The sequence below is a fragment of the Pelophylax lessonae genome, assembly GCF_965119305.1.
Source record: "Pelophylax lessonae genome assembly, chromosome: 4".
NCBI classification, from domain to species: Eukaryota; Metazoa; Chordata; class Amphibia; order Anura; family Ranidae; genus Pelophylax; species Pelophylax lessonae.
Window position 1 is genome coordinate 426,244,715 of NC_138771.1, and position 27,942 is coordinate 426,272,656.

The following is a 27,942-nucleotide window of genomic DNA, read 5'->3' on the forward strand; positions in this document are numbered from 1 at the left end:
AGACTTTTGCCCTGTGGCCTTCCCATTATCTGATGCCCTGCTGGTTAAGCCCCCCAAATAAAGAATCCCTTGGCTAGGGGTCCTAAAACATCATGATCTTCACGTGTTATGCTCCGTCCACACGTCCATCACATCACATATAAAAATAATTAAATATACCTCTACATATATATTAGAACTGTACCACACAAGTAAAGAAATGTTGCATTAGAAACAAAGCCTTGCCAAGTTTTTACAATACAAAACCAAACACATGGGAAAGAAGTATACCTCTTCCCTTGTAGATACCACTCTCAGCTTTACTACTCCATCTTTAAGCTCTTGTTCTCCTATAATGGCCACCAGTGGAATGCCCGTCTCTTCACAATATTGCAGCTGATTAAGTAACTTTGGATTCTTCTTGTACAACATTTCTGCCTGTGTGCACCAAGACATAATTTGTTAAAAAAAACTGTTTTACTGCCAAAAACAAAAGACTGGATTGTTAGACAAGCTGCCTCTAGGATAACATATACTAAGGCTGGCCACACACGGTGCAAATTCCTTTCCTGCAACCACAGGTTGCAGGAAAGAAATTTACACGATCCCCCCATCAACACTGACAGTGCTGACACGGGAATCAGCAATTGTCTTTTCCCGGTGGGAGCTGGCAGGGGAAGCGGTCCCTGCCAGGAGAAGACAGTGATTATCACTACCAACTATAGCAGCCGCTTGTACCCAAGTTGATCTAACAACCTGGTACATTCAGCCTGCCCATTAACAGTTCGAATCTTGGCTGGTTCCTACTGAACTTGGGTACAACCAGCCTGCCTGATTCTCTTCTCGCAATAATTACTGCCTTCTCCCATTGGGGGCGGCTTCCCCCGCCAGGAGAAGACAATGGCCAGGGGGAAGGAAGGAATCCAGCATGGTTGCAGGAACGAAAATCGCTCTGTTCCTGGCCGACCATACATTATATAATTTTCTTGTACAGTTTTCCTGTAGATTTACCAAAACCATATAATATGAGGTCAAACCTAAAAACGTTTAATTCGTACGCAATCGGGTAGGCCCTTGCACTTCATAGCTGAAGGTAAATCTAAAAGGAAACTGAATAAGAAAATTCTGCAGTATACAAGTTCTCCTTGTAGTAATATACATGAAAACAAGCACATCCCTTTGTCTCTGCTATTTTGTGACTTGCATTTTGTGCTCAATTATAGTTTAAAAATGTAGGATTCTGCTATAGCGACATAATTGCGACCTGGTAATTCAAACACCCAAAATTCGAGTCCAGAAGGAAGACTAGGAGTAGATGGAGTGCAAGGAACTCTGAAAGCTCAGTGCTGGAGGGCTCCGTGTGAAAGGTACAGCAAGTCTGTCAATATGCGCTAGCATGCAGTGCATACTAGCACATTATAGTATAAACTTGCAGCGGGGGGGCATTAAGAAAAAAATACTACAGTATACTACTGCTTTAAGAAGCTGTTACTTAAAAGTAATGGTAGATATGGTCCTTGTTGGTTCTTATTTATTACCCTTGTGTATGGGGAGGATGTTTTACCCATGTGGACATTTTAATAGGAAGTATAACAGATGAAAACAAAAGAGACCATTTGTGTTTATATCAGGTTTTATTGTTTTGATGGGGATAGGGGAAGGGGAGTAGAAGGATACAGGCAAAGGGGGTTACTGTACCTGTATTGTTAAATACACTTATTACTACAAGATCAGTGTGGGTTCAGCTCATCCTCTAACAATTCTATTACTCCAGGCCCATGCTTTTCCGCTTCTGCTTGTCGTTTGGCTAATCAAACATGCTAGGTCATTATTAGAAAAATATTTAAGCACAATGAAATACCTTGATCCCAGCATTCCAGAGTTCTGCAATAAGTTTCATCCTTTCTTCCAGAAGTTTCTTCTGAGCAGCTGCCACTAGTACCTGTGTCTCTGTGGTTCGAATCTTTGCCTCTGAAGCCTGGTGAAAGATAGAACAATGTAAAAGATTACAATTTTCATTGGCAATTCATGACAGATTCCTGTCCAACAAAACTGAAGCCCAGTTGCAGTCACATTTCTTGTCTATCTAGACATCTGATAGTCAGCAGTTGTTTAGTCAGCCATACTTTGCCATAATGGAATACTGAAATGAAATATATTCAAGAAATTTGCCAAAACTGGAGCAGAAAGAATCAGGAGAAGCTGTGCATAATAACCATTTTGTGTCTAGGTTTCATTTTCAAAGCTTAACTGATCAAGCTGATTGTTTACAATGCATATCTGATCCACAGTCCATTTCCTCCAGTTTTAGTAAACCCCCCCCCCCCCCCTGGTCACTTTATGTTGAAACCCTTTATTGTATGCTTGTGGAGACAAAATAAACTTGGGAGTTTAAAGTTTGGATTTTCAGACAGTGAGGAAGGGTGACAGCCGCTATGAACCTTAATTGGTGTTTGTTCCCCTACTGGAAACACTTTCCTTCCCAATGACATGAAGGAGATATCACAAACAGTGCTACAGATCATAATAGAGTGGAGAAGGGTTAGAAGTCTGTTGGGCTTTTTTTTGTATGCTCTTTGAAGAACTTTCACTTTACTTAATGTTCCAGTGACATTGTGTGTCAGCCAGAGGCGTTCTAGAACCTTCAGGGCCCCAGTGCAAGAAACCATGAAGGGCCCTCCCAGACCCCTGGTCGGGGCCCTTCCCTTCAAGCCTGAGGCTCTTCCCACTAATCCTGGGGCCCTTTACTCTCGCTGCGGGGCCCTTTATTATGGCCCCACAGCGGGATCCTTTCACAAGTTCTGCAGTGGGCCCCCATCCTGCCATCTTGGGGCCTCCCCATGTTGGTGGAATGCAAGGGCCTGGTTGCAAGAGTGACCTTTGCTATCCTGGAAGAGAAACTCACTGGTGTCAGTAGTTTTTATTTTTTGGTATTTTAATTGTATTATTTTTTATCAATTTATTTTATTACAATGTCACTGACTATGACTCTGTCCATTCAGAAAAGGAAGGAGCTGGTAAATTACATAATTACCAACCCCTTCTTGGTTCTCTATTGTGACACATCCCCTGCAGCAGCCGGCAGGAGAGGGGAGGGAGCCCAGTGGGGGGGAAGCACACACAGGCCCAGAGACAGCAGAACACAAGTGAACTGGAGGAGTGGCAGGGGCAGCATACAGAGGAACCAATCTCCTCCATTTTCCTCTTGCAGCTTCAGGAGGAAAAAGGATGACAGTGATTTCTCTACATGCTGCACCCGTCGCCCCTCCTATCCAGGTGTACAGGGGAGCTGCACAGGCCCCCTGGAGCTTTGGGCCCGGTTGCAATTGCAACCCCTGCAACCCCTGTAGTTACGCCCCTGGTGTCAGCCATGACTGTGGACAGCAGTGCAGGAAATAAAGGGAAATCTTCCCAAAACAAAGACCCACAGCAAGAAACAGCAGGCAGTGTTTTTAACTTAGCCAAAAACTGTCTTTTGGATAAAGTGTGGAAAAGGTTGAGTTTTATTAGCCGAACTTGTAAATGCTTCCTCTACAGACCTTTGCTGAATCCAATTAAGAGGCAGCTGCATTCAGATTTAACAGATGTCCTTTAAAGTGATATTAAACCCAGACATGAAATATTAACAAAGCATATCCCTCTATAGTGTGCACCTGTCTTAGTTAAGAGCACTAAGTGTCATTTCTGTCTGTTGCTTTGTTCTTCTGCTATCAGCATGAATCACTTCTGACAAGCTAATCCTGACATCAAAAGAAAAAAGGTGACAGGTCAGGGACCTCCAGTATTTTAAGTCACAGCCCTGTGTGAAGGAAGGGGGGGGGGGTAACCCTTCCCTCCAATCATCTCTCAGAGCTCTGCTCACTGGGCTCTGCAAAGTGTAATTTCAGCTCTCCGCCCCCTTTTTTCTGACCGTTTAGACAAGCTTTAAAATTCAGCTTTTTGAACAGATGTAGAGAAGACTGCAGATAGACAGGTACAATTGATGTAAGAGGATTTGTTTCATCAATGTGTATCACCTGAGGCCAGTCACTTCAATGGGTATATGTAAGGATTTACAACTACTTTAAAGTAATAACTGAAAAGGTCACTTCAAAAACCTCCAAGCTGCTATTTTCTTAAAATAAATTTGGCTTATTTATTATGATAGTGCAAATAAAATATACACAATGGAATGCGGTCTACTCTATAATAATAATTTACCTTAAAATAATTTAATTTAAGATTTTACTTTACAGTACAAAAATTTTACATTTGTTACTGCACTTTTCACATTCATCTTGCCTACAGGTGTTCGGCCACAAAAAAAAAAAAAAAAATTGCTCCTCTTCAAGGACCTACAGCTTTAAATCTTTGCTGTAAACTAGCAAGAAAAAAAACCTAATGCTATGCCTCTGGGTCTGGATGCCCTGTCAAGAACAAGCAGAGCAGAGCCAACTGCAAAGAAATAGTAATCATCTATTCAGACTCCAGAACAGAAACTTGATAATTGTGCTAAAAAAAAAAAAAAAAAATGGAATTGGTTAATGAGAGAAATATGGAAAGTGCCACTGCTATGGGTGGCATCGTCTGGAGTTGAATCCTTATCTATCCATCGGTACACAGTAAGTAAAACAAAACCTGATACCAACATGCTCTCTAGTGGTTATGTGTACCTAACAGACAACCAAATTCCTAACCCTGCTAGTCTAGCTTTCCTGTATTGGATAACAGACATACATATGTGTACTCATACATGTTGAGGAGTATTGTCCCATTTCCTCCAGTATTTTAATCCACACTATTTTCATTTAATTGTTAGTCAATCGGACCAGAACCACTTACCTCAGCTTTTTGCTCCATGATTGAGAATATTCTCTCAATTCCAATGCTGACTCCCACACATGGAACCTTCCTTCCCTTGGGATCAAACATTCCTACAAGGCCATCATAACGTCCTCCTCCTGCTACACTGCCAACACTGACTGACTCTTCTGTGTTGTCGTTCTGCTGCTGAGATTCTGCTTGGTTCTGAATCAGCACTGCTTCATAGATGACTCCTGTGTAATAATCTAAACCACGAGCTAAACTCAGGTCGAATAAAATCTGTGTCAGGAGTTAAAATATGGTAAAAAATAAAAATGGAACAAAAATATAGATACTTCTAGACAAAACACCATCAGAAACATTATTTATTAACCATGAGAATTGGTCACGTATCTAATTGCTTAAATTTGATCCATAGTTTTATATATTTATATGGTTCACTGAGCCATGCTGCTCTCGGTTTTGCAGAAATGCCACATAGAGTGCTATAATATTTACCTTACAGCTGGTTCAGATTTCTTCTAGGGTGCCAATGGCCCACAGTCCTTACTTGCATTTTATTGCTGAGGTTGTGGTGTGAGGCAGTGGATGCTCTGCCTCTGTCTTAGCAGCCAAAAAGTCTCTGGTCTTACTCAAAGCCGTAATGAAGAAAATATGGAAGCAAAGACTGTAGCCATTAGCACTGGTTAGCCAGCACTTGACCATAACGAAAGTATCTGTCCTGAAAAACTTTTGTTAGTTTTGGATAGAGGGGGAAGGATCAGAACTACTGCCTGTTATTGCTAGCTAGGTTTAATATTTATCCTCGCTTCCTGTCCTCATGATATTTTAGGGTCCATTCACATTAGGAACTGAATGTGAATCGCACAGGAATACCGTGCAGTTTTTGTAGTGCGATTTTAGCCCTATTCACTTTGAATGGGCTGAAATCACACAGCAAAAGTACCAAAAACATAGCAACAGCATCGCATGGTACTTTAGTACTATGCGATCAGGTGCGGGCAACAACACTGCATTGCAACCTGCACTTGGGGTGCCGTTAACTTTGCACTGACCCCCGCAGCAGATTGCAAGGGCAGTGCAGTTAGAATGCAGGGGAACGCGACTTTCCCACACTGCATTCTAGTGTGAATGGGCCCTTACAAGACAGGATGTAAAGGGTACCCTCCCAACAGCAACACAGACAATAATTAAAAAAAAAAAAAAAACACACAGAAATAGTCAAATCAGTCCAAGAAAAAATGAAATCAATCCCCAATAGTTGTGACACAACTCAGACACTGCTGTGTAAATGGGGACTCAGAAATCTTCTCTCTTCATCCCGTTCCATTTATGCCTCCACCAAATAAGTAAAAAACATGCTCATCTCCTTATTAGACCTCATACATGGGTCAAAACTCGCTTGTTATTGTATTGAGCGAGTTTTGACCCATGTATGAGGTCTAATAGGGAGGGGAGCATGTTTTGTACTTATTTAGTGGAGGCACATATGGCACGGATAAAGAGTAAAGATTTCTGAGGCACCATATACACAGCGGTGGGTTAGTTGTCTCATAGCTGCTGGGGACTGATTTCACATTTGTCCTGGACTGATTTGACTGTTCTTGTGTGCATTATACATAGGTTAGGTTGAAAAAAGACACAAGACAATCTAGTTCAACTAGAAAAAAAAAAAAAAACATGCAATCCCTTATACACAAATCCTATACCCACAGTTGATCCAGAGGAAAAAAACTCCAGCAAAGCATGATCGAATTTGCTACAGCAGGGGAAAGAAAATCCTTCCCGATCCCCGGAGGAGCAATCGGATATTCCCTAGATCAACTTTACCTATAAATGTTAGTACCCAATTCAACAATTGTTTATTACATATTGTTGCGCTACACTATTTTCGTGGTATATTAGATTTGTGAGAGGTGTTGTGAAATCACCTGTACAGTGTTTGAACAGCAACATTTTTTATTGTTTTTCACTAATAAAACTTCAGGTTGAATGGATTGCATTTTGGTTTTAGATTTTACACCAAGTCATTTTCTCATACAAAAATAAACACACGTGCATAAGGCAAAAAATGACACAATTTTTATCTGATCACCATTTGGTAACACCCACCTTATCTGTCACTCCAAACAGCTGCAGGTACTCAAACAGGATCTTCATATCATTTAATCCTTCTAAAGCCTGCTTGCTCTGAGAGAGTTTAGGATCCTTCAGTAGTCTCTCAATCAGACTCAACCCACCTGCAATAGATTACAACATTTGTTAAACAGGCGACAGGCTACATGCATATATGTTATCCGTTCCAGAATTGCAGATCCGAATGTGCACTACATTTTAGGCAAAACATGGCCATTCATGAAGCATCTGTGAAAAAAAGCTCCTTTTTGCTGAAAATGTTGTGCTTTTTTGAATGAGTGATGACAGAATAAATGGGAGACCCCAGAGGAGCTGTGTTTAGTACTGATACAATGTAATAAAGCACAGGTTGGAGCTACCACGCTCCTGATATCACGTGGTATACAATTAAATATTTTTGTGCTACATGCAAATACACTCACCAGGCACTTTATTAAGTACACCTGTTCAATTGCATGGTAAAACAAATTGCTAATCAGTTGCTGAAGTTTAAACGGAGCATCAGAATGGGGAAGAAAGGGGATTTAAGTGACTTTGAATGTGGCGTGATTGTTGGTGCCAGATGGGCTGGTCTGAGTATTTCAAAAACTGCTGATCTACTGATCAGCACAACCATCTCTAGGGTTTACAGAGAATGGTCCGAAAAAGAGAAAATATCCAGTGAGTGGCAGTTGTATGGAGGAAAATGCCTTTTTGATGTCAGAGGTCAGAGGAGAATGGGCAGACTGGCTCAAGATGACAGAAAGGCAACAGTAACTCAAATAACCACTGGTTACAACCAGGGTATGCAGAATACCATCTCTGAATGCACAAAACATCAAACCTTAAAGCAGATAGGCTACAGCAGCAGAAGACCACACCGGGCGCAACTCCTGTCAGCTAAGACCAGGAAACGGAGGGCTACAACTTGCACAGGCTCACCTAAATTGGACAATAGAAGATTGGAAATACATTGCCTGGTCTGATGAGTCTCGATTTCAGCTGCGACATTCAGAAAGTAAGGTCAGAATTTGGCATAAACAACATGAAAAGCATGGATCCATCCTGCCTTGTATCAACAGTTCAGGCTAGTGGTGTAGGGGATATTTTCTTGGCACACTTCAAACCCATTCATACCAATTGAGCATTGTTTAAATGCTACGGCCTACCTGAAAATTGTTGCAGACCATGTCCATCCCATTATGACTACAGTATACCCATCTTCTGATGGCTACTTCCAGCAGGATAATGCACCATGTCACAAAGCTCAAATAATCTCAAACTGGTTTCTTGAACATGACAATGAGTTCACTGTACTCTAATGACCTCTACAGTCACCACATCTCAATCCAAAAGACCCTCTTTGGGATGTGGTGGAACAGGCGATTCGCATCGTGGATGTGCAGCTGACAAATCTGCAGCAACTGCATGATGTGATCATGTCAATATGGACAAAAATCTCTAACGGAATGTTTCCAACACCTTGTTAAATCTATACCACGAAGAATTAAGGCAGTTGTGAAGGCAAAAGGAGGTCCAACCCGGTACTAGAAAGGTGTAAAAAAAATTAAATGAAGCAGCTAGTGAGTGTATATCCATGTACATGGTGGTAGTAATGTTGTAGCCAGTAACCACAGCACAGTGAGGGCTAAAGCCAGGACCTCTGACATCTTTTGTGCTTTTTCCAGGTCAGTGACTTAAAGTAATAAGCCAAAAGGCAGCAGCCAGATACCATTTTTAGAAGATCAGAAATGGATTTTTATATTTTTCTCTAATAGCCATGTTCCTTTAAATAGTGAGCAAAAATATTCTTTGGTACAGCTTTTTCTCACCATTATTTTGGACATATTCGCCAATCAAGTCAGCAGCTTCTGGAGAAAGGCCCTTCTCCCCTACCATTTCATTCTTCACCTCTTCCCAAGGAGTCTGCAAAAGAAGAGTACAGACAAAGTGTGGGTCTTCATTTCTGCCAACCTTTCTTTATATCCTATTTATTATCTCGAATGCAGACCTAATCATAGAAATACTGCAAATATACCTAAAAACAATAATAATTTTGCAATAATAAATCACAAAAAAGCAATTTAAACTGAGTTGATTCTGACTTTTCCGGTGAAGACAGAACATAGCCCAGCACCCTCTTTGCTTGTGAGCCCTATTACAGTCAGGGAAACCACATATTAAAGGACCAAAGGGAACCTTCCGGGCGATCACTCATAGAGAACACATGCATGTAACTGCTAGGGCACATAGAAAACAAGCCCAGAGGTTTGGTGCTGTGAGCTGCTTTAAAATGCAGACACGCAGCATTTTACCACAGCACACAGGTAGGCACCACATGTGACCAAACAGCGAAGCAATGCATTGCACTGCTGTGCAGTATCACGAATGAAGTGTCATCATGGGTACTTCAAATAAAGTTAACTGAATGGACAGCTGCTTGCACACAAAAGGCAGTGTCAATGGGAGGCAGAAATAAACCAGAAACATTTTTTTACACATAATAAGTGTGAAAGATGTATTTACAACAAACTAATCCTTACATGCATTAGGCATCTCTGCAGACAGACAATGGCAAAAGAAAAGTTTTAGAAAACTAAACTAATGAAATAGGAAATAATTCCATATTTGTTTTTCAGTATTCACAAAAGTACAACATTTTAAGTGGTAATATTTGTTATTAACATTTTGTAAACAAGGATTAGGAGATAAAATCAGAATCACCATCCTAATTCTAAAGAACACACAGAGAATCTATGGTTTCCAAAGGGGGGTTTAACTGAACTTTCACCTTTAACAATCTTTTAAGCCTTACATGTGATGGGCATTGAGTTAAAAGATGACAAATGACCCACAGGTCAAACCTTATGGAATGCCTCTGAGCTCAGAGCAATAAACCTCATGACCCAAGTCTACAACTGATAAAGATCCACTCAAGTCCCATAAATTAAAGCAGACAAGACTAACTGTCTCTCTCTATATCTTCAACTGAAAAAGTCAGACACTGGGTAGATAACCTTTCTTCGATAGTATAGAAACATAGAATGTGTCGGCAGATAAGAACCATTTGGCCCATCTAGTCTGCCCAATATATCTGAATCCTATGAATAGTCCCTGGCCCTATCTTATATGAAGGATAGCCTTATGCCTATCCCATGCATGCTTAAACTCCTTCACTGTATTTGCAGCTACCACTTCTGCAGAAAGGTTATTCCATGCATCCACTACTCTCTCAGTAAAGTAATACTTACTCATATTACTTTTAAACCTTTGCCCCTCTAATTTAAAACTGTGTCCTCTTGTGGTAGTTTTTCTTCTTTTAAATATGCTCTCCTCCTTTACCGAGTTGATTCCCTTTATGTATTTAAAAGTTTCTATCATATCCCCTCTGTCTCTTCTTTCTTCCAAGCTATACATGTTAAGGTCCTTTAACCTTTCCTGGTAAGTTTTTCCTGCAATCCATGTACTAGTTTAGTAGCTCTTCTCTGGACTCTCTCTAGAGTATCTATATCCTTCTGGAGATATGGCCTCCAGTACTGCGCACAATACTCCAAGTGAGGTCTCACCAGTGTTCTGTACAGCGGCATAAGCACTTCTCTCTTTCTACTGCTTATACCTCTCCCTATACATCCAAGCATTCTGCTGGCATTTTGTGCTGCTCTATTACATTGTCTTCCCACCTTTAAGTCTTCTGAAATAATTACTCCTAAATCCCTTTCCTCAGATACTGAGGTCAGGACTGTGTCAAATATTCTATATTCTGCCCTTGGGTTTTTACGCCCCAGGTGCATTATCTTGCACTTATCCACATTAAATTTCAGTTGCCAGAGTTCTGACCATTCTTCTAGTTTTCCTAAATCCTTTTCCATTTGGCGTTTCCCTCCAGGAACATCAACCCTGTTACATATCTTTTTGTCATCAGCAAAAAGACAAACCTTACCATCGAGGCCTTTTTACAATATAACTTATGAAGATATTAAACAAAATTGGTCCCAGTACAGATCCCTGAGGTACCCCACTGGTAACATGACCTTGTTCTGAATGTTCTCCATTGACTACAACCCTTTGTTGTCTGTCACTCAGCCACTGCCTAATCCACTCAACAATATGGGAGTCCATGCTCAATGACTGCAGTTTATTGATAAGTCTTCTATGTGGGACAGTGTCAAAAGCCTTACTAAAATCTAGATATGCAATGTCTACTGCACCTCCACCGTCTATTATTTTAGTCACCCAGATGCTCCAGATGAAAATATTAAATGCACATTTTTTACTTGCCTAAATATAGCACCAAGAATGTTATTACTGGATGCAGATGAGATGGGATACTTTACACAAGACTAGTTAGCTATGCTGTAGCTCGGATTAGCCATAGACATAGGACAAACAAATATGTGGATATGATCCAACAGTCCGCAGATAAATAAATGTAAGAAACTGGCAAAGTTGGCTCTTCTGATCTAGCAACTTAGTGTTACTTAGTGTTAATGCAGCAGCGGGAAAGGCAAAGATTTTCAATGGCACACAAGTGTTTAAAACATTTATTATTCATTTCAGTGGTCTGGCTAAAGGGAAGTAAACGCACAAAAACACTATTGACTTACTAAAACTAGAGAGTGCAAAATCTAGTGCAGCTGTGTATGGTAGCCAATCAGCTTCTAACTTCAATTTGTGTTTATTTGATCTTTGACAAAAAAAAAAAACTGGAAGCGGATTGGTTTCTATGCCTAGCTGCACCAGATTTTGCACTCTCCAGTTTTAGTAAGAGCCGGTTCACACTGGGGCGACTTGGTCGCCTGACAAGTCGCCGTGGATCGCCTGCCATAGATTAGCACAGGACCCGTTCTAATAGGAGCGACACAAGTCGCTCCGACTTAGAAAAAGGGTCCTGTACTACTTTGGGGCGACCTGGAGCGACCTGCATTGACTTCAATGATACGAAGTCCGTGCATGTTGCTCCGAGGTCGCGGTGCGTGCTGTGCACCGCGACTTCACAGGTCGCCCCGGCAAGTCGGGTCGCCTGTATGTGAAACGGCTCTTAATCAACCCCTACATGTCTCAACTTTTAAAAACATATAAGTTGCAGTGCACAGATGTCAATTAACCAAAACAAAAAAAAAATGAATGCATTTTTCATACAGTAAAAATTGATACAATTTAACTGCAGGAAATTGGCCTTTTGTGAACAAACCAACAAATGAAATGAATGCTTGACTGAGCATGAAAGGCTAAGTTGACCTTTTAAAAAATTAGAAAATAAATGCACATATTTAGGCAAGTAAAAAATGTGCATTTAATATTTTCATCTGGAGCAAAGTCAGACTCCTGCAGAATCTCAGTATTGCAGTCTGCCTGTAGCTCTCCCATATGGACGAGACAGGAGAGCAGGAAGATCAATGAACTACGAGAGCACACACCAGCATGCCCTCAAAGTTCATCCAGATCTACAAGCTGTCTGCCATAATGGAAGATTGTAGTTGGAGTTCATTTATCAACAGAACTATGTGAACGAATGACGCAGCCGGCTATGTGGACGGGGCCCCGCATTACCGCGCCATTTTTAAATTGTGACAGCCAATGCAGGGAGAAAATCCCCCACCCGCTGTCACAGTAGGGGATTAGAAGGGGCTCAGGCAGGTGCTCTTAAACATGTTACATCCCAAATACATTATAAGAAATGTGCAGCACCAAAAACAAAAAAAAATTCAACCTAAAAGCCAACATTTTCAATATACATTTCCAGTGTAAACAAAAAATATCAGTGAGTCATTTTAAGTAAGTGAATAAAGTAATATGGCAAATAAGTTATTAAAAATGTTGCATTTGCCATGATACTTTATTGTTTAAAGTGACTTGATGTTTTTTTTTTGTGTACAATGGAAAAGTATGGTGGGACTAAACCCCCATTTTTATTTATGGATTGTCTCCATATTTAATAGTCATTTCTTTTGCATGGTTGCGCTATTCTTTTTTAATATACATGTTGCTTGGTCCATAGCTGCACCGGCTTTAGATATACATGTTCAGGGTTTGCTCCCCCAATTTTTTGCTTGTTTATTATATATTGATAATTGCTTATCATTATTTATGTTCACTTTTATGTTAAATGTTTTTTGTCTTTCGCACTGCACAGATTTTATGATGTTTAATAGAGAGGTTCTGTATACTCACCTTTTGCTGCAAACTGCCAGTGATCTTCTAGTGCTGACTTTTTTTATATACACCCTAAATACAGGTGTAGCACCCTACAGGTAGGTACTAGGTAAAATATATAATGGGCATTGTCTGCCTAATAGCAGGGTTGTGATTTGTTAGGTAGGGTCTCAGGGCTTCCAGATGTGCCTGCTGAGGGGAGAAGTATCCCCACTGGCTCCTGTGAGAGGCTTCTCATAGGGCAGTGTGGGAAGCCCAATCAGGGGACACATCCCAGCTTGTAACTACCCCAGAAGGCAGATTAGGCTGCAAAGGATTCTGGGAGTGGGTATAAGTTTGGGGGGAAGTGCGTGACAGATTGTCTTTGGCGGGAGCAGAGTCCCAGGAAGGAGAGTGCGGTTGTCTCTCCTCCTGAGTAAGGTGGATGTCTCGGGGTGTCGCCTGAGTATCCAGAGAGTGCTAAGTTGAGCTGAGGGGATCCGGTGTGCCGAGAGCCTGCAGAGAGAGAGAGGGGTCCATACCCAGGAAAGCCTATACAGTTCGTGAGTACTAAGGATTGCCCCTGGGGGTTCGCCTGAAGTGTTAGAGGGGACCACTCCGGAAGAGGTTCTGGGATCCAGTGTCAGCTGGCTGTACAGGGGGTGCCTATGTAGAGGACCCTGAAGTTGTAAAGGGGGTACCGGCAGTCTGGACCCTGAATTGTACAGAGAGTGTCAGTGAAGCGACAGTTACACAAAGTTCTACAAGATACTACCTCAAGCTGTACCTAGCGGGGGGGGGGGGGGGGACAGTATTTATTGACTTCCACAGCACAGTAGTGTCAGGAGTTCTACAGCTCAGTCTTGGGTCTACAGGGCTATAAGTCGGGGATTCACCACTTCTTCAGCCACACAGAGAGTTCTCAGAGTCAGCGAGCGTTGGCTGGCGTCAAGGAAGCGCCAACGGGCATTTTTAAGTAACAAAGTCCCATGTGTAATTAGTTTGAGCCGCAAGGAGTATCCCACTCATTCCCTTCTCCCATCCCCTTTAAATCAAATAAAAACCACAAAGATGCCGGATTTGTCGCTGCTTCAGTTGTCACACCCAGGGCCACAGCTCACATGGGCTGGAGAGAGTACCGGTTCTAATGGCAGACCCACATCAGGCCACAGGCCTGGAAATCTTGCTACACAGGTATAACTTGTAACATGTTACCAAAGGTGAACTTATCGTTTAAAGCAGAATTAAACCCTCCTATCCCATACAATTAAAAAAGCTGCCATCTTAGCAGGTAATCTGCATTTGCCATGGTGCTGCAAATGTGATCAGTAATGACACCAACCATTTGTCTGCTTGACAGCTATCTTTCACGGCATGTCTTGAATAGAACTGTTTTCATAAATCGTTAAATTGATGGGTTTAGTTCCACTCTAATGTTTACTTCCATGGAGAAGATGTCGAAGAGGCATGAACGAAAAAGGTCTGATCGGCTTTCTGATCAGTGCTCTCAGCCAATGGCTGAGAACGCTGACCGGAGTGTTCTGACGGGGGCTGTCCTTGTCAGAACACAATAGAATAGCAGAGCAGATCACTGGACTAACATCGTATAATTAGTACAGTGGCTCTAACCTGAGCGTTTTTTTTTTTCCCCTTTTCATTCAGCCGACTGGGTTTAACAAAAAAAAAAAAAAAAAAAAGACAACTAGTAGTGTGTATCAGGTACTTAGCGTGTGTACCAAAGGAAATGCACATGATGAGTCCAGGGCCGTCTTTAATATGGATTGGACCCTGGGCAAACATTTTCTTGGGCCCCCCCCTACCATGCAATTTAGCTCTCCACCCCAAAGTCTCAAAAAACAAACACACACATAGAATTACAAAGAAAATAATTCTTTGCAAAGTGAAGTTTTACCTCATTTACTAAGCTCTGGAGCAACTGCTCTTGTCTTGCAGAGTGCAACTGCACTTCCAAAGTGCTCAGTCTATTTATCTATTGTAAATCAAGTGTAGAATGAACCTGTGCTTTCCCCATGCAGTGCTGCTTGGGAGGGGGTTTAAGAGCCGGTTCACACTGGGGTGACTTGTCAGGCGACTTGGTCGCCTGACAAGTCGCCTGCCATAGATTAGCACAGGACCCGTTCTAATAGGAGCGACATAAGTCGCTCCGACTTAGTAAAGGGTCCTGAGCTTCTTTGGGGCGACCTGGAGCGACCTGCATTGACTTCAATGATATGAAGTCCGTACAGGTCTCTCCGACCTCACAGATCACCCCGGCAAGTCGGGTCGCTGCAATGTGAACCGGCTCTTAAAGTGATTCCAAAGGTTTCATTTTATTTATTTAAATAACAGACATGTTATACTCAGGGGCAGACTGACCATTTTCATGCATAGTGCCCCTTTACACATCGAGTACTCCTTATCACATCACAACACCCCATTACATTGCAGCCATTTTCACATCAATGTGTATACTAGTGCAGTATGACTTAAACTTGCAGGGGGAGCAGTTTTTTTATTTGTAAATTACTTTACTACTGCTTTAGGCCTGATTTACATGTATGCGGTTTGGCGGCCCACATTTTAGAAGGGCACAGCATCCTATTCATTTCAATGGGCTGCTATGCCTGCGTATAGAAAAAAGGTGCATGCAGCATTTTAAAATTTCAGTGGTCTTGAAATCCACCCTGCTTTTGCACCATGCGACTTACCTGCACTGGCAAGCTTTCTGCGTTTTTAGCTATGTGGCCATGCATTTAAAAACACAGTGTGTTTGCATGACACAGTTAACACAAATGCACTGTGTTTTTAAATGCATGGTCCACATACCTAAAAATGCAGCAAGCTTGGCAGTGGAGGAACTGCAGGTAAGTCGCGTGGTGCATGATGCCACTGAAATTTTAAAATGCTGCATGCACCTTTTTTTTTTTCTGCGGGAAACGCATAGCAGCCCATTTAAATGAATATGATGTTGTGCCTTTGAAAATGTGGGCCCCCAACCTGCATACATGTGAATCAGGCCCATCAAGCAGTGTCTGGTCTGGTGGTGGCCCAGCCATGCAGCATGCTCTCTAATAAATAAAATCCTTCTGGACACAGACACAGCCACAGCCTGGATTCTGGAATGGTCAGGATTTACTAACTGGATTAAATGCTGTCATGTGCGCCCCCCTCTCCCCCCCCCCCCCCCCCACCTTCTATCTGTGCAACTTTAGGGTGGTGGATGCGCTGACTGGGCAGCAGTGGAAAATCTCTAAAAATGTCCAGTGGCAGGTTCATTTTTTATTAGAGGGGGTGCATTATTATACTCATTGACACTACCTATAGGGAGCCTGGGAGCCTAGGGAGGAGAAAGACCTACCTGGTCCGGTGTCCTGCCGATTTTTTCAACTTGCCGCCTCGCCAGCTCCGCTCTGTTCAGTGGCTGCGACGCTGCGTGACAGGACAGGAGCGCTCTGCTATAGGCTGGCTCCACTGTGAAGTCCTGGCTACTCCAACCCCGAGGTCCTCCGTCACACACCATTCACGGCAAGGGGCGGGGTCAGAGCTTCAGTGGCTCTCGAGGCCCCGCCCACTCATCTCTCCTAGCTCCCTGCTTGAGAGCAATGATACAACACAGTGCGCCGATGCCAGGCCCTGCCGGATGCCGGCTTTTCTGCACAGTAAGTCAGGCGACGGACGGGTCACGGACCGGTAGATTTGCAGCGGTCAGCGCCGATGGGGCTCCCGATTTGCGGCTTAAGGGACAGCTCTGCTTTGGGCCCCTAAAGATTGACAGGGCCCTGGGCAGCTGCCCCTTTTGCCCTGCGGTAAAGACGGCCCTGGATGAGTCTAGCATTGTAAAGACATTTTTTTTAATCATGCTGACAATCACTTTGACAGATCAGCAGTCTTTTTATTTTTTTATTTTATTAGAAGATTCACATCCTACTATTCCTAATGAAATGGGCAGATCTTTTACAACTTATCATACCTACGGAGAGAACTGCCTTTCTATGGTCAGCCTTATCTGTTGGACAAGCAAAACCATGCATCAAAAATCGGATTTTTGTAAGATCTTACCGTAAAATCCTTTTCTCTTAGCTCATTGACAGACGTAGTCTTCTTGATTCACAAGAACTGGGTTATGTTGTCTCTGCAGGAGCAGGACTAGGCAGAAAGAAAAAACGTTCTGGCTCCACCTTAGGGGCAGTCCCTGAGGGTATATCCTCCCTCTCTCTGCTACAAGGCATCAGTTCTGTCACAAAGCAGCAACAGAGAATTTGGCGGCCTGCAAAACCTTGCGGCCAAACGAGGCATCAGACGATGCCATTACATTAACTTTATAATGTTTTGTAAAGGTATGCACCGACGACCAGGTAGCCGCCTTGCACACCTGGACCACTGACGCCTGATGGCGAAAGGCCCATGACGCACTAAGTGCCCGAGTGGAGTGCGCCTTAACAGGGAACGGGGGCTCCCGACCCTTAATAGAATAAGCCTGTACCACCGTCTGTCTGATCCATTTGGAAATAGTCGCGGCAGATGCAGGCAACCCCTTTTTGGGTCCATCCGGGATCACAAAAAGTGAATCCGTCTTGCGAAACGAGTCTGTCGTTTTCAAGTATACCCTGATCGCCCGGACCACATCCAAAGAGTGTAAAGCAAACTCCCGAGGATGACTGGGCTTAGGACACAGGGAAGGTAATACAATTTCTTCATTCAGATGAAATTCTGAAACCACTTTTGGTAGGAAGGATGGATTCGGACGAAGAACCACCTTATCTCTATGAACCACCAGATATGGGGAACGACAAGATAAAGCGGCCAGTTCTGACACCCTGCATGCAGAAGTGATAGCCACCAAGAAGGCCACCTTCTGGGACAACATAGGTAGAGGAATCTCCCTAATATCTTCAAAGGGAGGTTTCTGAAGAACCGACAATACTAAATTAAGATCCCAGGGTGGTAACGGCGCGCGCACTGGCGGAGCCAGATGTCGCACCCCCTGGATGAAATTCCGCACCAAGGAATGAGTAGCCAAAGGCTTCTGAAAGAAGATAGCTAATGCTGAGACCTGACCCTTGATAGTGCTCAAGGCCAGTTTCTGCTCAACCCCTTGTTGCAGAAAAGCTAATATTCGACTAACCGAATAAGACCGTGGACGGAACCCCAGAGGTTCACACCATGCAATGTAGGACTTCCATGTACGATGATAAATCTTTCTGGAAGTCGCTTTCTTTGCTTTAACTAGAGTAGGAATAACTGAAGCTGACAATCCCTTGTCCTTCAGCACCTGGGTCTCAATAGCCAGGCCGTTAAAGCCAGCGATCGTAAAGCAGGATGGAAGATCGGTCCCTGAGACAGTAGGTCCTCCCTGAGAGGAAGTCTCCACGGGACGTCCGCCACCAGTCTGACCACGTCGGCGTACCAAGCTCGGCGAGGCCAGTCCGGAGCTACCAGGATTACTGGAATTCCTTCCTCCTCTATCCTGCGAAGAAGTCTTGGCAGTAACCCGAGAGGAGGGAAGGCATACATTAGCTGGTATTGCCCCCACGGGGCGATCAGTGCGTCTGCGGTCTCTGCGAGCCACGAATCTCTGTACTTTCCTGTTGAATCGTGATGCCAACAGATCCACATCCGGGGTGCCCCACCGTAGGCACAACTGGTGGAAAACTTCTGGATGGAGGGACCATTCCCCCTGATCCAGAGTCTGACGGCTGAGATAATCTGCCTGCCAATTCTCCACCCCCGGAATGAACACCGCAGAGATAGCTGGAACAAATCGTTCCGCCCAGCGAAGAATGCAAGCCACTTCTTTGGCCGCTCGGACACTCTTGGTGCCCCCCTGGTGATTGACATAAGCCACGGCCGTGGCGTTGTCCGACTGGATCCGAACCGGGCTGCCCTGGAGCTGCTCGGTCCAGTGAATCAGACAAAGTCTGATCGCTCTCAGTTCCAATACATTTATCGGCAACCTGGATTCTTCCAGGGACCAAAGTCCCTTTACAGATAACTGACCGAGAATTCCTCCCCATCCGGATAGACTGGAATCCGTGGTCACTATCGTCCAATATATTGGCAGAAATGACTTTCCCTGGCTGAGCATCGGAGACCGAAGCCACCAGACCAGAGACTCTCTGGTCTGTTTGCTCAATCGGATCCGATTGTCCAGGGATTCCGGATTCCGATTCCATCTGAGAAGAATCTCTTGCTGAAGAATTCGGGTATGGGACTGGGCAAATGGGACTGCTTCGAAGGAAGCCACCATCAACCCCAGAACCCTCATGCAAGTTCGAAGAGAAGACCAGCTGTTGGATAGTAACAACTGGACTGCTGATTGAATCTTCCGGAGTTTCCCTGCCGGAAGGAAAACTCTTGACCTGACTGTGTCTAGAATTAGACCCAGATATTCAAGCCTCTGGGTGGGAACCAGAAATGACTTTTGCTGGTTCACCAGCCACCCGAATTCCTGTAAAGAAATTATAGTAATTTCTATGTTTTGTAGCAGGGTCTGAGGAGACTCTGCATGAAGCAGGAGATCGTCTAGGTAACCTAGAATCGATATGCCTCTTTGGCGCAGTAGTGCCAACATTGGGGCCAACACCTTTGTGAAGACCCGAGGAGCCGTGGCGAGACCGAAAGGTAACGCCACAAACTGATAGTGGTTCTCTTCTACGGAAAAGCGTAGAAACCGCTGATGTCCTGCGAAAATGGGATGTGAAGATAGGCGTCCTTGATGTCTATGGACGCTAGGACATCCCCTGGATGCAGGAAGGCTGCTACTGTGCGAATGGATTCCATCTTGAATTTCCTTATGTTGAGAAAGGAATTGAGTGCCCTTAAGTCCAGAATAGGACGCACTTTGCCCTCTTTCCTGGGTATTGTAAATACGTTTGAATAAAACCCTTGAAAACGTTCTGTCCAAGGAACGTGGACTACCACTCCTTGTTGTAGTAAATCCGTGACTGCTCTCCGCAGATCTTCTAAACGATCCGGGGATAGTCGGATATTGGAAGGGAAGAATCGCGCCGGTGGGAGAGATCGAAACTCGATGCACCCGGTCTACGGCAAAATGGCGGCGGACTGCCGAAATCGTTTTTCCCAGCACATCCACCTGCATCTCTGCTAAGTGGCGGTTTATCGATCTGCAGGAGGTACACTACAATTAAGGTAGGATTATACCTCCTATGTCTGCTGTAATACTACAGTCTGCTGGGTAGAGTGTTAGCTCTCAAACCAAGTCCACTTCCCACCAAACACATACTGTATTTACAAGGGGGACTTTTAGTGTCAGATATATACTGACCATGTATGGAGGGGCCCATAATTCATACTGCCTCATAACGAGGAAAAAAAGGGAACGTTTACTCACCATACCGAACCGACAGGCACCCTCTCTTCACAATACCCTCTCCACCGGGGTGGGGGGTTGTGGACCACTCCGGACGCCTCGACACTCTGGTTCTTGGCGTCCAAGCGAGACTTTTAACTCGCAAGGTCAGTCCCTCCAATGGGACTCCGTCGCGGCCGATCCAGCGCGGAGCTCTGGTCTGCACGCGCTCGTAGGCAGAAACCGGGGTGACCACTGGATCTCAACATCCAGCCCGTCGCCCGGCCCCGCATACTTACTTGAATGTGTCGCGGCCGACCAAGCGCAATGCAATGGTCTGCGCGCGCTCGTAGGCCGGCTGGGGTGACCACTAGTGTCGCCCAGTCCGGCGTATTTGCTTGAAGATCTCACAGGAAAAAAACACTGGAGAAAACTGCCTAAAAAATATTTTTTCTAAAGAAAAAATCTTGCCAGGACCAAAAAGATCCCAGCAAGGAACTTAGGTCCTTACTCCTGACTAGACAGAAAAAAACTGATGCCTTGTAGCAGAGAGAGGGAGGATATACCCTCAGGGACTGCCCCTAAGGTGGAGCCAGAACGTTTTTTCTTTCTGCCTAGTCCTGCTCCTGCGGAGACAACATAACCCAGTTCTTGTGAATCAAGAAGACTACGTCTGTCAATGAGCGACAGAGAAAAATGCATATGCTCACACAGTGGCAGGGCCTAGCACTATCACAACACTTTCTGCTAACATTTACCTTATCCAGTTTGTCCACTGAAGAGCAGATTGTGCGGAACTTACTGTCTGGTACACCACAAACTGCAAACATGCCATCCAAAATCCTTCTGTCATTCACCTGTAATGACATCATAAAAATATAAACTGAAAAAAGGTCAGACTGTTACAGTCAATTTTCTTATGTGCATGATCAGCTTCTAAAAGCAATAATTCCTGTATGCAGAATAGAAGGATGCAGACTATAGAATATATTATTTTGGTTGAGATATTTGATAGTGGGCAAATGTCCCGGGTAAAGATGACAGGTCTTTTCCTGTTAAAAAAGATGACAGGTCTAAAAAATAATTGGAAAAAATACCTTGATACTGAACTCTCCCAATTCCAGTTCACTGAGAATTTCATGAACAATCTTCAGACATTCAGCATCAGGAATCATGGGGTCATACTGTCCTGCAATGTCAAAATCCTGCAACAAACAGCAAATGCACATGGAGTCACTTTACACATCTTGTGAAAAAAAATGATAAATATAATTTCTACTAAATGTGAAGGGGGCAAAAATGTAGTTAAGGCAGAAGTACAGCCTAATTCCTTAAATTCTCCACAGCAACCATTAATGTGAGCTCAGTTCAGCCTTATGCGTCAAAATGAAAAAAATCACAGTTTTTCTACCCTTATTTTGCAGTTTTCAAAAGGTGCACACATACACATATACAGTATAGCTGTGCAGGGCTTTGAATGAAGACTACAATAGGAGAAGGAAGCTGGACACAGGGGAAGGGGGGGACTGTCATTGTAGCTGGAAGTGCTCTGGGGTCTCAGCTCACAGCCTACAAATGATCATAGTACAGGCAACTACACTAAGTCTACGTTTCCACTAGTGCGACTTCACATGTGACTTTGGACAAACAAATTTGCATGGCAAGTGTCAGCCCATTGGCATCCATTCCCATCTATGCGACTTTGAAAAAAATTAGCGACCTTGAAAAGGTACCTGAACTACTGTGATGCAACTTTTGATGTGACTGATACAGAGTGTGTAAATTAAGATCAAAGTTACACTCAAAGACGCACTCCAAAGTTACACTCTAGCCTAGTTGCTACGTTTGCACTAGTGCGCCACTTAGTACACTCTCTTGATCAAAGTTGCATCAAAGTAGTGCAGGCACCCTTTTTAAAGTCGCTGATTTTAAAAGTGGCATAGATGGAAACGGGTGTCATTGAAATCAATGGGCTGTGACTCGTCATGCAACTTTAGGTGCCCGAAGTCGCATTAGTGGAAACAGGGCCTAAAACTCATTACTCACATGTAATGAGCAATAGAAATTGACCTGTATCCTTCTAACTTTCAAAACGTTCCTTTGTACCTTATTTCTTTCAAATATTGCATCGGTCATGTGTCCCCACCCTCTCCCTCTTCCCCTCTCCCTCTCAGGAGAGCCTAAATGAGGCTATGAAGACAGGAGATCATGTTCTGTGAAGGATAGGAGGGGTGGGGGTGGGGCTGGGCAGGTCTAGGCATGCCTGTCTAAGAAAGACTGACAACCTTTTCAGGAAGTAAAAGACAGGTTAGCAAATTCAGATAAAGGGAAATAGCATTGTCAATGAATAACAGGAAGAAGCTGTTTGTCTAGTTTAAATAACACTTTCTAAGCTACACAAGCAGCTAGCCAGAAAATGATTAATATCAAAGATAAAGACATTGAATATACTATAAATAGGAAAAATTTCATTTTTGACTTGAGTTTCAATTTAAGATATAATATGCTCGCACTCACCACACAGTGAGTGCCGGTTCACACTAGTGCGGCTGCGGCGATCGCATGTAATGTCGGAGCGCACTGCTCCTTCATTACATGCGATCGGCTGTGCGGTGCGAGTTTAGCCATACACTTTGTATGGCTAAATTCGCACCGCACCTGCAGCAAAGATGCACAGGACCCTTTTTTGCAGCCGCATCAGGATCGGATCGCACAGTGGTTCACACTTGTGCGATCCGATCCTGTGCGAACTGTAAGATCGCACTGCGATATGCGATCAAACTGGGGGTGTCGTTAAGATTACATTGACACCCCCAATCGCATATGGCAGTGTGAACTGCCAGGGGTGCGTTTGCAATGCGGGAACAGGCTGTGAATTCGCAGCCTTCCCGCATCGCATAAGTGTGAACCGGCACTTAAGCCCAACGTATTTAAAGACAAATTTTTTTTTTTTTTTACAGCTTATTTATTGCCAGTATATATAATGAGATCCAAAAATAATGAGGCACATTTTGGCTTTTAGTGGGCAGTTTTTTCTATAGCTGGCTCTATGCTGTGCTGCATGAGGCCCTGAAGTAACAGACAATGAGAAAAAAAAATCTAAAGTTAAATATAAATTTCTTTAGAAAAGTAGAACCCAAAAAGGTAACTTAAGTGGAAGAGCCAGAAATGAATTGGAAAAGGTCAGTACATGGTTGTCTGTGCTTCTTCCATTGAAACCATATCTACCATAGCGATGTACACTAACACATGTAAAACACGTGTAGATCCACACTTCAAAAACGTATTTAAAATTTATAGCACCTAAACTTCTAAGACTATTTTTTTTTTTACACTTGCTGAAAGTTTTTTATTTCCAGCTGGTTTCTAGAAAAGACAAATTTTGGAGAGGATACTGGGCTTTCGCGTAAAGCTCAGCAGTTTCCTTCCTTCTTACCTGATTGAGTGAGCCAACCATTTAAAGTCAACATGTGATTTAAAAGGATGTTCCAACAAAAACAGTTCTGCACCACCAGTATAATAATAGAAAAAAAAAATCTTCAAAAAATGCAGTGTTTTAAGAAAAATACCATACTTACCTTGGAGACAAGCTTCCAACACTTTTAAGAGGCATGAGTAATGCCACCAATCCTGCTGCATGCTAGGAAAACCGATACTCAAAATCCCATGAAAAAATGTGCTCCAGCACTGTGCTCCAGTGCATTCTTTTTATTTTTTATATACTTATTCTCTCTCTTTTTTTTTTTTTTTTTTTTTTAGCAAACTTGTTGAATGAATAGATCACAGCCCTAAAGATTTTAAAGTACAGTAAACCCCCCTCCTTTGCGGGGGTTACGTTCCGGACCCAGCTGCGAAAAGTGAAAATCCGCGAAATAGAAAAACTCTATTAAAATACACTGTAGGCATGTTTTTTTTTTACTGTCACTGTACTTTTAAAAGCATTTTAAGGTCTTTAAACACACTTTTAAAACAATAGAAACACATTTAAACACATAAAAGATACTGAGAGACATAGCAAGAGCTTTGGAATACACAAAAATATTTAATTTTGAATGATTTACATAGTAAAATAACATTACAGAAAAAAACCCAATATACTGGAACCGCAAAAACTGAACCGCGATGGAGCGGGGGCTTTACTGTATGTATATATATATATATATATATATATATATATATATATATATATATATATATATACACAAAAACAAAACAGCAAAAACCCTAATGCTACTGCAATCCTACACTTACCTACACCTACCCCAATTAACAAGATTTGTTGAATTGCAACATGCTTCTCACTGAGAATGAGCAGATGGAGTCACATGCACAACAAAGAGCAGTGTTTTTGTACCATTGTTGCATGATCACTGGCCAATTAGTGCACTCTGTAACAGAGCCCCACTGGTCCCTCGTACACTTTTTAGGACATTAACAGAGGAAAAAGATTAGTTTATATTAGTGGCAATACCAAAAAGCTAAAAGCGGATTAAATTATCTATATTGCTGTATAAAATAAACCCCACACTGCTGATCAAACCCCCCCCCACAAAGACAGCAATAAGAGAGACTAGAAATGATCACTCTTTCAAAGTTTTGTCCCTAGTGTCAGTGTAACATTACAAGCATACATACTTACACATTGATAGAACTCACGGTAGCGACCTCTGGTCATAGCTGGGTTGTCCCTTCTGTACACTTTGGCTATATGATAACGCTTAATATTTGTGATCTTATTCATTGCCAAGTAACGGGCAAATGGAACCTAGCAGCAATGTTAAGGAACATGTGCATTACTTTGTTTATACAATAGAATATAATATTTCATTTCCCTTCTTTCAATTCTAATGGCAGAGACACTAGTAACCTACACCTTTCATAACTCCTACTCCTGGTGGCCACTAATACTTTAAAATCTTCGACAACCTCCAGGTTTAAGGGTAATGTCCAAGCACCTGGAAGCAGGTAGGAAGGCACTGTCAGACACGGTCATATTAGGCCGGCCAAAGACTGGTCAAACCATGATTTTACATGCGATTATCGCCAGCGGCTAGTATAGCCACTAGCAATAATCACTGTCTTTTCCAAGCGGGGATGGCTTTCCCTGCCCTGAGAATACAATGGCTAGGCGGAAGGGGATTCCCCTGTAAACACGGTCTGTGCTTGCAGAAAATAAATTAGCTCTGTGTATGGCGTGCATTAGTCATAGGTGTGTGGGGGAGTGAATGCTGCAGTCCATAAAAGTAAGATTGCCACCATATCTAGCTGATTTCATAAATATGGCCAGCTTAACACTAATTATCTAAGCAATGGTTCTGTGAGAAGATCTGAAAAACATGTTGTGGGCAGCCACCAGGAAGCAGAAGAAACACTGGTCTACACCAAGCATTTTTAAAAACTGTGTGAGAAACCTCAAATGCAAGATAAGGTGTACACCTTCGAGGTACATGTGAGCTTGGTGGAGATCATTGTGCAGTACTCCTCCCCCTTTTTTTTTTGGCTTATCTAACGTCCCTATTGGCAACAAATTGTGATGGATGCTCTCACTGTAAGAAGGAGCATAGCTTGAACTGAACAATAACCCCTGGATATCCTGTCACTTTGTTCCCTAATACATTGCCTACGATTTTAAAGTTAAAGGGGACTTTGGAGAAAGTCTGTGTGCAAGCCCCTTTAACTTGGTTTTGGACAGAATCTGGGAGTGATAAAATCTCTAGCTTTCATTGCTGTCTGCATCCACGCTGGCAAAATTAATCTTTACTGTTGGTCCCAGTGACCATTATTTCTAGAAAATTGGAAACCTCCAAATATTTGAGGTGGCATATGAACAGGTCAGGAGAAATCTTCCCATGGGTTAACCTAAACTGGTGACACTGTCTGGAAGGGGATATCCCCTCTTAATTCTAATTGGGTCTCTAGGCTGGGAAGTAACGCAAAATCTGAGTAGGGCACAGATACAAAAGCCCTGCAGGGGTCTTAACTACTCTTCAATTGTTGGCGTTACATACTTTAAAGAGGACTTGTGCTGATATAAAAACAAAGGTTGCCACTGCTGATGCCTCCTCCAGAAAATACAAAATTAGGAAAGCACAGAAACCACTGTGCAAAAGCAAGTTAAAGGCAGTTTGCTCTGGTTCCTTTGTCTCTTTTTGGCCAGGGATTATTGTTCAGTTGAACCGAACAATAACCCCTGGATATCTTGTCTGGATCACCACGATAAGTAAAGGACAGCAATATCAGACTACATATTTATCATATTTTTAGCATGTTTCTATTACCATGCACAATTGGGCTATGGAAGTGTGCAAATATTTTACTGGAACTGACTGTCTCGCAGTAGGGACTTTCCGTGACATCTTACGTCAATGGTTGCTTTTTAAAATGAATAAGTTGAACTAATGATAGGAATGACCAGCAAAAGCGAGTTAAGGTAAAACCTTGGATTGAGAGCGTTTTGCAAGAGGAGCAAAACTTTTTAAATAAATTTAGGCTCTAAGTGTAGCAATATGGTTACATTTATTGAAGGTACAATGTTTAGCAACTCACATGGCTGATGATTAAAACAGGCGCATCTAAGTATGCAAGCATCCAGGGTAAAGTTGTCCACCTAAACCATCCTCCGCACCGCCATCGGCGTCATCTCTTCCACACTGGACTTCTAATCCCCTTGTGGAGGCTGCCATTTGTGGATAGACATTTTATGGTTACACAACCTATCACATTGCTATATTCTTTTTATATTGACTATAAACTGAAAGACTTATGAATAAATGATTGTGGAACTAATCATCCGAGTTTCCATGATTTCTTATGGGGAAAAGTGCTTTGGATTACAAACATGTTTCTGGAACAAATTCTGCTTGCAATCCAAGGTTTTACTGTATTGGAGTTGTTAAAAAAATGGCTCGGACTGTAAAAAAAAAAGTTGACCTGATTCTACATCTTAATAATCTTTTTCTCCAGCTGAGAATCACAGGGCTGCATGTGTCTGATAAAAGCACTTTCACTATTGCTCCAACAAAGGGAAGCAGACATCTGAGTGTATAAAGAAATGTGTGCTAAGGTTACAGAGTAACCTCCCTGGTGTCCACATGCCTTATCTGATACAAACATGCTCATAGAAAAAGAATGAGGAGTTTTAAAATGTTTGGCGGCCATGCAATTTCTAAGCATGGTCCGTTTTATCAGCATACAAATGCAATGCAATTTTTATTTATGATTTGTCAAAAGCAATCAGGAGGTCTAAGCATTGTAAGAATTAGGGTGCATTTACACTTGTGAATGTATCCTGGCTGTTATGAGCGAGAACCTCAGTGGGGGTTCCCGCAATAAGGGGCGAGTGGCAGCCCCATTGAAAGCAAAGGGAGGCTGCCAGCTCTTGCAGTTATTCACGCCCACTCCCATTTAACTGCTCATGCCGTGATGACATGAGAATGATGGGCCCTGGACGCAGGCAGTCTGGGGCTGCTGCTTGCACCTAATTGCAGGAACCCCTGCTGGGGTTTCTGCACATAATCACAACCAGGTTACATTTGCAAGTGTGAATGCACCCTAAGGCAAGCTATAGTTGATGTAATTTTCCACCTGTGGTTGAAGGAAAGAAA

The 27,942-nt window shown here is 42.9% G+C and overlaps 1 protein-coding gene across 2 annotated transcripts in view; it reads right to left on the reverse strand.

Moving 5' to 3' along the window:
- LOC309553175 (histidine--tRNA ligase, cytoplasmic-like) overlaps positions 1-27,942 on the reverse strand; it is a 246,276-nt gene that overhangs the window by 197,592 nt on the left and 20,742 nt on the right. For both annotated transcript variants that reach the window (XM_082254105.1, XM_082254104.1), the window contains exons 5-12: positions 24,978-25,103; positions 21,436-21,543; positions 21,097-21,195; positions 8,730-8,823; positions 6,895-7,022; positions 4,801-5,061; positions 1,841-1,957; positions 271-417 (exon numbers count right to left, since the gene is read on the reverse strand). In XM_082254105.1, coding sequence (XP_082110231.1) covers positions 271-417; positions 1,841-1,957; positions 4,801-5,061; positions 6,895-7,022; positions 8,730-8,823; positions 21,097-21,195; positions 21,436-21,543; positions 24,978-25,103 — 1,080 coding nt within the window. The remainder of the gene's footprint in view (positions 1-270; positions 418-1,840; positions 1,958-4,800; positions 5,062-6,894; positions 7,023-8,729; positions 8,824-21,096; positions 21,196-21,435; positions 21,544-24,977; positions 25,104-27,942) is intronic.